Genomic DNA, 13,032 nt, shown 5'->3' with positions numbered 1-13,032 from the left:
ACCTTGGGTCCTTAAGAGAAAGAGTACCATATGCACAGTAACACACACACACTGCAAGTCACAATAAAATAAGTCTCCTTTATTCTGTACTCAGTGAACAAGCTATAATCTGAGAGAATGTTGATTTTTACTTTGTAGCCATTGGACTTGCTATAGTCCCCTCCCACTTTGGAGTTAAATATCCCTGCAGCTTCCTTTCCCCCCTCAAAGTCAGGAACTTTGGCTACTGCACAAAGACCTACCATCTAGGAAAGTGATTGATAAGCAAATCAGAGAAGAGGATGTCCTGTGACAGCATCAGGTGGACCTGTGGGAATGGTGGGTGAAATATACACAGGGTGCTAATGATGGAAAGACAACCCTAAGCAAAAGCCTAGCAAAGGCAAAATGATCTGGAGCATGATAGCCTTGCTAGGAATAAACATTTTACAAGGGCACACAGCAATGGGAAGGGGAGGCGACGAGGATGATACACACACAGGTGGCGATCTAATGACCAGAGCCCTGAGAGGGAATCCTACTTCAGGAATGGCCTGTAGTGTTCTGGTAGATGTTCTGTGTGGCTGTGCCCTTCAGGTTCTGCCTGCATGACAGAAGCTTTGCTGTGGCCACTGTCTTTGGGGGTGAAGGAGGATTTTCCCCCAGATACAATATTCTACCAAGCTAAGGGAGCTCAATGTTATTAATGGTTGTTAAGGAAATTCTTAGTTAAGGACCAATGAGAAGAAGCCATAAAATGAGATATTTAATTGGACCAGATGCTTACTAGACACCTGCCAATTTCCAACCCTACTGGGAGGACTATGGCATTTTTGAAGGAGGAAAAATGCAAACTGAGCCCTGAGGTCAACTCTTCCACATTCATCTGTCATCTTCTCAACTTACTCTTCCTGTGGGAAACTTGGAATAAGGAGGCTGACCTTGATGGCCTGTCTCTCCTCTGTTCCCCAATAGGTCAGCTAGTGGGTGGCGGGGTCTCTGGCAGAGGAATGTGCACTGAACAGTTGAGGGACTTCGCAAGAGGTGCTTTGACATAAATCAGTATCTGAGAGGCACAGGACCTAGACATTGGACTTTAGCTGTGTTTCCCAAAGGTGGACATTTTGCTTGCATTGTCTGGTGCCCCCCAAGCTGGTTACGGGCAGCTCTCAGGCTCTAGGAACCACTCTGTGAGGCTCACTCAGAGTCCACCATGTTGTCCAAGGCATGCTGGGAGCGCCTCTGATTCCTGGACAACACGCACAAGTATATGAGATATGTCAGACACAGTAAGGCCACTGCTGCAAAGAAGGCGAGGGTGCCCATGAAGGCAGATGGCTTGATGGGCAGGCGGATGAGCGGGCTTTCAGCTGGGATCTGGTTGGTCAGGCTGAGCATGTAGCCGAGAGACCAGGCTATGCTGCTGTTCCCCACCTGTGGAGTAGAGGAGATGGCTCAGTTCTCAGGGCTGGGCTTGAGGCACAGATTATATCCCTAGGACACACCATGGTGTCCCCCCTGAGATACCCCCAGGAACTGTGGCCTAAGGAGGTCAATGGACTTGCCTACGTTCAAAAACTGCAAAGGCTGGGCTAGAACCCTGGTCATCATGACCACAAAGGCTTGAGTGCCCAACCTCCCACACTGCAGAGAATGAATCCTCACAGCCTCATCACAGCCAGAGTGAAGAGGGCACAGTTAACAGCAGTGGAAGTTTTTTGATCACTGGGTACAGAAGAGTCTATAGCTAAAGAAACAGGTGATGCATGTTTTACCAAACCCAGGACCAGTTTCTAGGAAAAGAAGGTCAGTCTAAGTGGGAAGCAGACTGTGTCAGTTCCATCTGGTAGTTCCATCAGTTTTTGTTTGCATGGTTTTAGGTCATTTTGGAAATATGTAAATGTTTCACATTTGTAATCTTCCATCCTCTCTCTCTCACTGCGGCGTCTTCTCTTGTTGCGGAGCACAGACTCGAAGGTGCACAGGCTTAGTAGTTGTGGTGCATGGACTTAGTGGTCCCTGGCATGTGGAATCTTCCCAGACCAGGGACTGAACCCATGTCCCCTGCAGTGGCAGGTGGATTCTCATCTACTGAGCCACCAAGGAAATCCCGCACATATTTTGGATATAAATCTTTGGCAGATTTCCTGAAGTCTTTTTATATCCTCACATTTGAATACTGATTTGACTGATACTAAATTCTTTATAAATAAAATAAAGGAACTTGAAACCTAGAATTAATGTATCCCCCCCAAATTGGTATTTAATGGAAAATCATAATGTGCTTTCCTGGTAATTAGATTAATTAGAAACAAAGCTTGGAGAGTACATGCCACCAGCAGTCCTTATCTGTCTCCAGACATCCTTATTTTTTTACAGCTGACTCAATTTTATCTATGTAAAACAGTCACAAGCCTAATACTGGATATTGCTTGCTTTAATCTAATTACTGCTGAAGCTCATATTGAACAGACTGACTCCAGACATACTTCAGGCTTTACATCTGCTATTCCTGAAATGAGAAAACCCTCCAGGAATCTGGGGAACAGAGTGCTGGATCAACACAACAGCAAGGCTGAGTCCTGAAAGCAAAGTACAGAGGCTCCTCACCAGTCAGCTGTCATTCCAGCGTCAGACCATTCTGGACACTTGAAAGTGAATACAGTGACCTCAGACTCATTCCAAGATCAAATTCTTACTTAACGCTGCTGACTTAATCCCTGCGCTCTAAAGAATAGATCTCCCTCTGACATCTGTGTAAAATGGAGATCAGTTAGTTACTATCCTCTTAACAAAATTATTATATTTGAAACTTCTTGTCAGGATAAAAAGTCTCAGTTCTTTAACATATTTATGGATTCATGCAACAATATTTACCAAGAGCCTTGTATGTTCTCAGCCTTGTGTGAGTGCTAGGAATGTGAGGATGATCAAGCAAGTCCTGCCCCCACAGAGCTTAGAGTCCACAGTTCTTGGCTTCCTCAGCTCACATAGAAGGTTTCTGATGACCACTTCCTCTAAATTCTCCATTATCTCTTATAAGCTCACCAGGGATCAAGCTGCACTGGCTCCCATTCAGCAAGTTTAAATCCCCAGTTCCCACTTATCTCCTACATTTCTTTCACACACATACAAACAAACATCTATTTTTGAGAGGAAGAAGAGGAAAACAATTTGTGCTTTGACTTACTTCCTTTTTAAAATGTATTTGGGGCCAGCTCTCCTCGGTGAATTTGTATCCACTTACAAGCAAATGGTAGATATAGTGGGCTGAGAAGCAGTAGGAGCGTGCATACTGCTCATCAAACTGGGGCAGCAGCAGTGGGAGCTGAAGGCAAGTTCAAAACAGGGAGGAGGCAGGTTTGAAAACGTGCATTTCAGAACAGCTTAGGTCAGCAGTCATATTTTAAAGAATCTTATCACCCAGAGAATTTAATCATTAAAGTTACTACAAAATAATACAATGACAAAAAATCTATGTTTTATGTTCATTTGTTTCATTTTTTAGACTCCACATATACGTGATAAAATACAGTATCTGTCTTCCTCCATCTGACTTATTTCACTAAGCATAATAGGTCCACTCATGTTGCCGCAAATGGCACAATTTCATTCTTCTTAATGGCTGAGTGATATTCCATTGTATGTACACACCACATCTCCTGTATTTAAAAAAAATCCCTTTACAACATAACCGAGTGGTAAAGAACCCGCCTGCCAATGCAGGAGACATAACAGATGCAGGTTCGATCCCTGGGTTGGGAAGATCCCCTGGAGAAGGAAATGGCATCCCACTCCAGTATTCTTGCCTGGAGAATCTCATGGACAGAGGAGCCTGGTAGGCTACAGTTCATAGGGTCGCAAAGAGTTGGACTGAAGCGCCTTAGCACGCATGCAATATCATGGAAGAGCAATCTTGAAGTTTATAGAGTGCTTGTTACATGCCAGACACTGTTATAAACATTGTGCCCATGAATAGAACATTTAATCCACAACACAGCTGTGAGGTAGGGTTCCTTATTACTCCCATCTTACAGATGTGGTGAAGGAGAACAGCATAAAAGTCAAATTCAGAACATACATACACACACATACACACACACACAGAGGTGCAAATGAAATCTACTCTGCTCTACTGTTTTGTACCAATATGGATCCTTCTTCTTTAAATACTGACCTGATTCCAATTCTTGGAGCAGAAATTCCAGGTGCTCAAGTTGAAGGTGTGCAGAGAAAAGCTACCTGAAAGGTTGAAAGCATTGGCTGTGTAGTAGAATCCTGCAAAAGCCTGTAAGGAAGTCGTACAGAAGGAAATCATTTCTCAGAATGCGATGTAATGGAGGTTTCAGGGCAGGGAATAACAAGGTGGGAAACACCTCAGCAGAGGAAAAACAGGAAGGTGAGAAATAATCAGTAGGGGGAAAAGGAATCTCTGTTGTTTTGCTCTTACCACGAATGACCCTTTAACTCTTGGCTGATACACCCCATCAAAGGAACAAGCTTCGTGATCATGGCAAGCACTGAAGTTAAATAGGGAAGCCACCTTTTCTCTACACAGTGATGGGTCCCCAGTTCCTTCAAAAGTGATGATGTTGTTGGGATTATATCTTTCAGGTCTCAGGTCCTCTGTACACAGGCTGCCAAACACCTGTGCCTCAGTGAAGGTAGTGATGTAATTCTGAGGGTAACAAGGGTTGGTGAACGTGGTTTCAGTGGTATAATCCTATAGGTACAAGAGTAAGGTGTTAGCAATCACTCTTGTGGAGGTCAAAGTACTTTCCTTTTGCAAGTCCTCACTGTTGTTCCCCTCCAGTGCCAAGAGAGAAATGGAAAAAATGCGTCCAGTGGAAGGGAAGTCCCAGGTTGTCTAGATAACTCTGCTTGGGGAGGGGGGATTGTCACCCTGCACCAGGCACAATACCAGGCTCTGCTCCAGCACTTAGCACAGCTCCATGAAGCAGGGTTTATGAACTCCGTTTTGATGAGAAAGCAAGATATGTTTAGGTTAATTGACCATTTTGAAGAGCATGTTATCTATCCATCTAAAAATAACAATTAAAAAGGCACAAATAAACGTATTGTGAAAATCAAGGCTCATTCCCACCCACTTTATCCACCCAGGTTCCCTCCCTGGAAGTAACCACTATTGCCAGTTACAGTGTATTCTGACAGATTCTGTGTATACTTCTTCTATGCATGTGCAATTACATTTTCTTTTCCCCTCTTTTTCTTTCTTTAAATTTTAAATCATAAATGGTAGTGCTCTATACACACTGTTCTGTCCCTTGCATTTCTTACTTAAGATTTTATCTTTGAGATTTTCCTTTCATTGTCCATGTAAGAGTGACCTCTTCTTTTTACACTAGCTTCTTTCATGCTAGCTACATAGAACTGCACTGTACAAATAAACTGTACTTTATTTAGGGAATCCCATCTAGAGGAATATTTAGCTGGTTTCCAATCACGTGCCATTACAAAACAATGATGTAATAAATACCCTGTTACATAGAAATCTTCGATCTGTTTGTAATTTATTTGGTATTAAGATTGTGGTAGGGATTTGATTTTTACTTTCTCCAGATGATTATCCAGTCTTCTATCTATGGTGAAAAATGTTTCCTTTATTTAATGCTAAATTCCAAAATGTGTTTGGTTCGATTTATGGGCTCTCTTTTCCAAGGAACTGGATTTGAACTCTGTGTAATTTCAAAGCTACTAAAGTGTATTTTATCCTCTACAGTAAAATCTTGGCCCAGAAAACACTTAGCTCAGCTCTCTTATTTTACTGCTGAGGAACCTGAGGTACACATCAAAATAATGTAATCTTTTAATGAAAGGATTCTATGCAGAATCCTACAGAAGTCCAACACTCAGCTGATATGAGTGTCCTACAGAAAGATCTTACTATGACTGTGGAGGCAGCAAATGGGCCCCTTCTGCTTCAGTGGCGTGAAAAAATCTATGGTGTTCAAAAGTTGTTATGTCTAATTTGTAACATATTACATCATGGTCACCCTATGGCTGAAATAATCACTGAAAGAAAAAAAAATCAAATCAACAACTAATCATTTAGTTTTCCCCTCCAAATCTGACTTAGACTTTTTTTAATATTAAAATAAGTCATTTCTGGCCTGGCTTGGAGAAGAAGCAAAATAATATAAATTATTTTTGGCCAGAAGAAGCTTGGTAAAGATTAATTCAGTTCTCTTTTTGGATCATGAATTATTTGTTACAGCATTCCTGAAATAAAACTTGCCAATGTGCCAAGTTACTTAGTCCCTCAACATTTAATAAATCTTCCCTGAATTTAGTCTTTGCAGGGCATTAGCATGAAAGGGTCATGTACTTTCCTTTGTAACTACATGACCAACATAGTTTTTCTTGTTAAATAATGTATTTGGAATACTGCCCATGCTTGTGCTCAGTTGCTCAGTCGTGTTTGACCCTTTGCAACCCCCATGGACTGTAGCTGGCCTGGCTCCTCCACTCATGGGATTTTCCAGGCAAGAATACTGCAATGGGTTGTCATTTCCTCCTCCACGGGATCTTCCCAACCCAGAGATCAAACCTGTGTCTCTTATGTCTCTTGCTTTGGCAGGCGGGTTCTTTACCACTAGCACCGCTTGGCAAGCCCATATATATACCATATGAAGCCAAATTTGTAAATACACATATTCTTGCATTAAAAAAAAAACTGGAATAAAATGCAATAATATGTTGATGATGGTAATGCCAAGTTTTTTTGTTTATTATTTATATTCTTTATGTCTGTATTTTCTTTTTTTTTTTTTTCACTCCACTGAATATGTGTTACTTTAAAACCAGAAGAAAAAAATCTTACCTAACAAGGGAGAGAAAGTGAATGCATGTCCCTAATGTCTAACATGCTATCAGAGTGAGACTTGAGTCTTGGGGTCACTGGAGACCCCTTAATTAAGAAAATAATTTGCAACGTATATATTGGTAGCTCAGATGGTAAAGAATCTGCCTGCAATGCATGAGACCTGAGTTCGATCCCTGGATCAGAAAGATCCCCTGGAGTAGGAAATGGCAACCTACTCCAATATACTTGCCTGGAGAATTCCATGGACAGAGGAGTCTGGCAGGCTACAGTCCATGGGGTTGCAAAGAGTTGGACACAACTGACTAACACTTTGACTTTTTCATATATCTAGGTGTCACTCTCACCACACTCTGTAGCCATTTATATTTCAGTCCAGGAACTGAGACCTGGACTGGAAGCAATTACTCAGGCAGCGTTCATGATGCAATAAGCTTTGGGAACCTTTAAGTTGGGGCTTGGCAACACATCTTTGGAACATGAAAGTATTGGCTAGGCAGGTCGGGACATGCATTTGTGGGTGATCCCCATCACACCAGGATCCTTCCCCACATGTGAGTCAGAAGGCTCAGAGGGCAAAGCCACTCTCTCAGGCATCCACATGTTATCAGGCAAGTTGAAGATGCCCCCTGTCCCTGTGAGTTGACTATATACAGTGAGAGGAAGGGGTGTCCCACCTCTGCCCCCAGACCTGGGTTTACACCTTGAGACCTGCATTCTCAAGTTCAAATGAAACCTCACCCAGGTGGAATATTCACTTCTCTACTGTAGACTGTTGGATACATAGACAGTAATTCTTTAATAAATCCTGTAGGAGTGTGTGCACAAATATACATACACACGCCCTCATGGCCAGCCAAATTTAAGAGGTTAGCTTCTCAAACCTGGATTCACCCTGGGCAAAGGGTGATTTCCCCTGCCTCCTTTCTCCCATCTGAAGTTAAGAGGAGCCTTGCTCTCCCTGCTCTACCCTGCACCGCTTCTCGGGCCAGAGCTGGAGGAAGGGGCCTTAACTATTGCTAGAAATAAAAGGAGAGAGGAAAGAGGAGCCCAGTTAGAGAGGGGTGGCTAAACTCCCTGTGGGAATGGAGAGGACAGACCCCAGAAGGCAAGGCATCTTCCCCTCAGCCAAGACCCCCAAGGGAACACCTGTTGCCCCCTGGCTCAGGTACCTGAAGGAGTGTTGCCAGAAACCTCTTCTCAGCCTCATTCCGCCCATAGCACTGGAAGCTGTGTGTGTAGAGCATGTATTCATAGCCATACAGGGTCACCTTCATGATGTCACTGGTGTTCAGCCCCACCTTCTCTTCTGCTGCGAAGGATATTTGGGTGGAGGCACCACCCAAATCCAGGGCACCTGTGGTCTCCTTTCCACTCGGATGCACCCACATATGCCATAGGCTCTTCTACACAGTTGGAAAAAGAAGCAAGAAAAAAGACCAAAGGTGCCGTCTCTGATTGGCCAGGGTTCATCACCCAGGATCCATCTCTTATTGCTAAGAAGTATGACATGGGGTGCATTCAGGGCCAGATCTCTCCTTTGTTTCACTGGTGGTGAACTCAAATGCTTTCAGGGACTGGACAGGCAACATAAATGAGTAAGTAGATTAGGTGTGCACAACAGGGAATGGTGAGGACTGTGGCCATCTGGGGAATGCATGAGAGATAGACTCTGTTCCAGTTGGTTGTTGGCATGCAGGAATGTGAGTCTGCTGTGACTGGCTCTTCCAGCTTTTAGGGAGTGAGGGAGTCCAGAAGACACTAGAATCATGGATTTCTATGTGAATTTTCCAAAATATTAACTAAATTAATTAACTTCTAAAAATATGTTCAAGGGAGAAGAAAACAGGTCTTGGGCTGGACATGGTAGGCATCCTCAGTTTACACCCTCTGTGACACGGTGATTATTTTTCCGCGTCAGCTTTCCTCTGCCCCAAAGGAGCAGGGAGTGTGGAGAGCGGAGTGTGAGGAGACCTGAGGACACAGAGTGAGTGGGCAGAAGGCTGCCTGAGGGCTCTGTAAATTCCTAACGGCCAGAGGACTTCTTGGAAGGGTCATTCTCTAGCTGTATTTCAAAAGACTCATGGCCTACTGCAAGATTTAGATCCTCCCTCCCCCCTCACATTTCTTGTTGGTTGGTAAAATGATATTCCCCCTCCCCCATGCATTTGTCTTATTTAGGATCCAAGGCTTTGTCCCAGCTATACATGTCTTTTCTTGTATCACTGCTGTTTCCCTGAAGAAATGATGCAGGACAGATGGCCCTGTCAGCATGCACCTCTGCTTAAGCTACCAACCCCAGGGGACAGAATAAACAGTGAGATTAAAAACCATTTGTTTTCACACACCTGCAGGAAATTTCCCATTAAATAGTTGGCTGTAATCCATCCATATATCCCTTCCTCTTGCCCAGAAATGATTTGAGCATCCCTAAAATCAAAGGGCTGAGACTCGAAGTAGTTTTCAATGCTCTCAAGGATTTCATTAGCTGCTGTTTCGTTTTGCAACCTATGCAAGGCACAGAACATAAAAGGCTGAGTGCCCAGACAACAGTCTTAAAATAACCTCCCCACTCCCTCAGGCAGGGACCGTTTTCCAGATGTAGGTACGACACAGGAACCCCCCTCTGCAAATTGAAGCTTCCCAGGCAACCATGAAGTCAGGCTGCACTTGTTACCTGTCAAACTGCCAAGCAGGGAAATAGCTACCAGTAAAAATATCACTTGTTCTCTCCTCCCTTACCTGTTCCTATTCTGCTGTCTAGCAACCAGCTGAAGAGCCTCCTACTCAATCACTGTTGCTCTGTCTCAGATCAGCAGAGGAGAGGAGATTAGTGAAGGCATACGAGTAGCATAAGTATTTGCTTGGGGCACTATACAAAGAAACCCTCATCAGGCCAGAAGGATGGGGAGCTTAGGAGGAAGGTGGAAAGGAAGAGGGTTTTTTCGCTGTCCTTGCTTTGCTCTTTGGGAGGGCTTTGGCATGAGGGGATATGATGGCCATCATGGCTGCCCCTGAATTGAAATCCTTTAGTGTGCTGACCCACGGAGGAGTGGTGACATAGCGTTCATGTCACCCATGACATAGTGTATTTGTGTCATTCATCTGTGCCGTTTTATGGAAGAAGGCTCACTTGGAACACTCTTTTCCCTTTCATCAGTGGGTTAAAGAAAGTCGGGGTACCCTGGCTCACTCTTGGCTGAAGAAGAAAGAGCAGTGCCACAAGCTGAAGTTCATTCCAGTTCAGTAGCAATTTATCACTGCTTGGAAAATAATGAATAATTTTCCTAGTTTTATTAGTTCCCATCCCAGGGACTCAAATTATTGTTTTTTCTATATTTGACTTTTCTAGCAAGTAAAATATCAACTAGTTCCTCAGAAGAAATGGATCACCATCAGGAAGTTGGGGAAGAGTTCACAAAGAAGCGTCAGCATTTAATTTATTCAAGCGTAACATTCACCTTCTCGCTAAGTGGCAAACTTTCTATTCCATGTTTTTTTTTCATGGCTATAAATTACAGAGCCTTTGAATGATTTCTCACTGAGAGGACTGGGAGAAAAAAGCAACCAAGACGAAGTTGACAAAGTTGAGTTCTTTGCTTCCATTAGAAAGAAAAGACAGAAGGAAGGGATTTTTATATCATTTCAATTTCAGGTAAACACAGTAATCTTGAAAACATACTGCAGAATCCAAGAGTAAGGAAAGAAACCTGACTTCCACATTCTACTTGGTCAACCAGGACATAGGAATAGGAAAAAAAATGAGAGAAAAAACTACAAGAAAAAGGCTCAATCCAACTGAAAGTGCTTCGTGATCTTTTTGATTATCATCTGAAAGTGACTCTGTTTGTTCCTTTGAAGTTTCTGCATGTGGTGAAGAAAATACATGTAATTTTACATTCCTAGGATCATAGACAAAGTGACTTTGCAACCAAATGAGTGTCATCTTTTGGGGAGAAAGCCTTATTTTCAAAGTTTACGGCAGCATCTGCCCTTTAATTTTCAGTAGTTTTAAGTTTGATGGGTTTTTTAAAAACTGTTTTTCTTTTATTTCAAGGTCAAGGAAATATTCTCATGGAGAAAAAAAATGAGAAAGAACATTCAAAAACAATACAATGGGGCTAAAAGTCATGGCTGAAAATTTAGAAGGAACTGCTTAATTGAATGAAATGAGATGTTTACTTTTTATAGTAACTCCAAAGGCTTTGGGGCAAGGAGCAGAATTCCCATTATTTGAAAGCAGATACTTTGGTGACATTGTGTATGTGGATAGAAACTAAATAGCTTAGTAGTATAGTGGCTTACATTTAGTGGAACTAAATGCACGGGTATTAAAATTGTTATTTAGTCGCTCAGTTGTGTTCAACTCTTTTATGACCCAATGGACTATAGCCTGCCATGCTTCTCTGTCCATGGAATTTCCCAGGCAGGAATACTGGAGGGGGTTGCTATGCCCTTCTCCAGGGGACCTCCCCAGATCAGGGATCAAACCTGGGTCTCCTGCACTGGCAGGCCGATTCTTTACCACTGAGCCACCAGGGAAATCCCTGGTGGTCAGAAACAGTTTCTACTTTTCAAGAACACTAGAGGTACATCCCATGACTAGATTTCATGTTACTTTACTTTTTTTTTCAGAGTTCTGAATAAAATCACCATGGGGAAGGGAATCAAATATAGAACTGTTTCTTTCTGAGTATTAAAACTAAAAGTTTCCCAACTTTTAAAGCCTAAATTTATGGCAGAATATGGGATCCTTTCCCAGAAATACAGTTATATTCTTGGAAAGATTCAACACATTCCTGGCTGTGTTGGTCCAATGGGCTCCTCTGTGCCATTCCAGCTCTTACCTCAGTAATCGCATCCCAGCTGTGGCCCCCAGGTAAACGCAGGTGGATCCATGGAGACGGACTGGAATGTGCCCCTTGACTTTTTGCATGCAATCCTCAAAGGCTTTGGGGGCATCTTGGGGGTTTTCCGCATAGTTGGAGATACCAGAGCCTGAAGAGCAAGCATTCATCACTTCTTAGCATTCCCAGGAACCAACAAGAGCCATACAACTTTTAAATAAAGCAAATCACCTCTGGAAATTAACGGGTTTTTGTAGGGGATTGAAAACAGTGTATGTGCTAAGTTCCATGTGGCCACACAGATGAGTCAATTCCCAAAATGTAGAAGGAAAGAATTACAAAAGTGAAAAAAAAATGAGCTGAGACCTGCTTTGAAAAAAGGTTGTCCTTACAGAAATTTCAAATATAAATAAAAGTAGAGAGAAGAGTACAACAAACCCATGCACCCATCTTGCAGTTTTAACAGTGATCAATCTTGCCCCATCTGCACGCTCCCAGTCTCTCCTCATGAAGCAAACTGCAGACATGGTATCATTTCATTCTATAAATATTTCAGTATGTATCATTAAAAGATAAGAGATCTTTTAAAGAAACATAACCGTAGTCTCATTAGTCTATCTAAAAGTTTAAAAAATAATCACTTAATATAATTAAATATCTAATTAAGATTAACATTTCCTCCATATTCATATTTTTTCTCTCCCTCTACCTCTAATTTGTTTGAACTAGGGCCCAAATAAATCCCATCGATTATAATTGGTTGCCATGTCTTTTAAGTCTCCTTTAATATATAGATTCTGCCCTCTCTTTCAAATTTTTCTTTGTAATTAAACACTTTTTCCCTTGAAATTTCATTTGTCCTATAGTTTCCTAAAGTCTAGAATTTGCTGACCGCATCTCCATGGTTCAGTTAATATGTTATTTGGTTTCAGTGTTTTCTATAAATTGGTAACTGAACACAGAGGCTTAATCAGATTCAGGTCTGAACTTTTCAGAAAGAGTAATTTCTAGGGATGTGCATTTCTAATAAGAAGCACAAGCATCTTTTTGTTTTCTCTCTTTGTGCTGTTAATAGGCATCAATGATCATTGCTTAGATCCATTAGCCTATTAGGGTTTGTGAAATGGTGATATTTTATTTCCGTCATTCTTGTTTCACTTTTCATCTAAAATGCTTTTAAAAGAAGAAAACTTCCCCATCATTAACTACTTGGTTATCCTATAATACAGTTTGTACAGGGAAGGCTGGATAGATATGTGCTTGATTCTTTCCCTTTATTTACCAGCTTAAAAAATATTGATTGTAGACTTCCCTGGCAGTCCGGTGGTTGACTCCACGCTTCCAATGTAGGGGGCGGAAGTTCAA

The 13,032-nt window shown here is 42.2% G+C and overlaps 1 protein-coding gene across 1 annotated transcript in view; it reads right to left on the bottom strand.

The window, feature by feature from the left end:
* Positions 1 to 1,176: 1,176 nt before the first annotated feature.
* The window catches only part of ENTPD3 (ectonucleoside triphosphate diphosphohydrolase 3), a 30,315-nt gene continuing 18,459 nt past the window's right edge, over positions 1,177 to 13,032 (bottom strand). The window contains exons 4-10 of the mRNA XM_068983005.1: positions 11,668 to 11,818; positions 9,169 to 9,328; positions 7,993 to 8,226; positions 4,430 to 4,702; positions 4,157 to 4,267; positions 3,170 to 3,307; positions 1,177 to 1,413 (exon numbers count right to left, since the gene is read on the bottom strand). Of these exons, the coding sequence (XP_068839106.1) occupies positions 1,177 to 1,413; positions 3,170 to 3,307; positions 4,157 to 4,267; positions 4,430 to 4,702; positions 7,993 to 8,226; positions 9,169 to 9,328; positions 11,668 to 11,818 (1,304 nt within the window). The remainder of the gene's footprint in view (positions 1,414 to 3,169; positions 3,308 to 4,156; positions 4,268 to 4,429; positions 4,703 to 7,992; positions 8,227 to 9,168; positions 9,329 to 11,667; positions 11,819 to 13,032) is intronic.

The sequence above is a fragment of the Capricornis sumatraensis genome, chromosome 10 (assembly GCF_032405125.1).
Source record: "Capricornis sumatraensis isolate serow.1 chromosome 10, serow.2, whole genome shotgun sequence".
In the NCBI taxonomy this organism is placed as follows: domain Eukaryota; kingdom Metazoa; phylum Chordata; class Mammalia; order Artiodactyla; family Bovidae; genus Capricornis; species Capricornis sumatraensis.
This window is presented reverse-complemented; position numbering and strand designations above follow the sequence as displayed.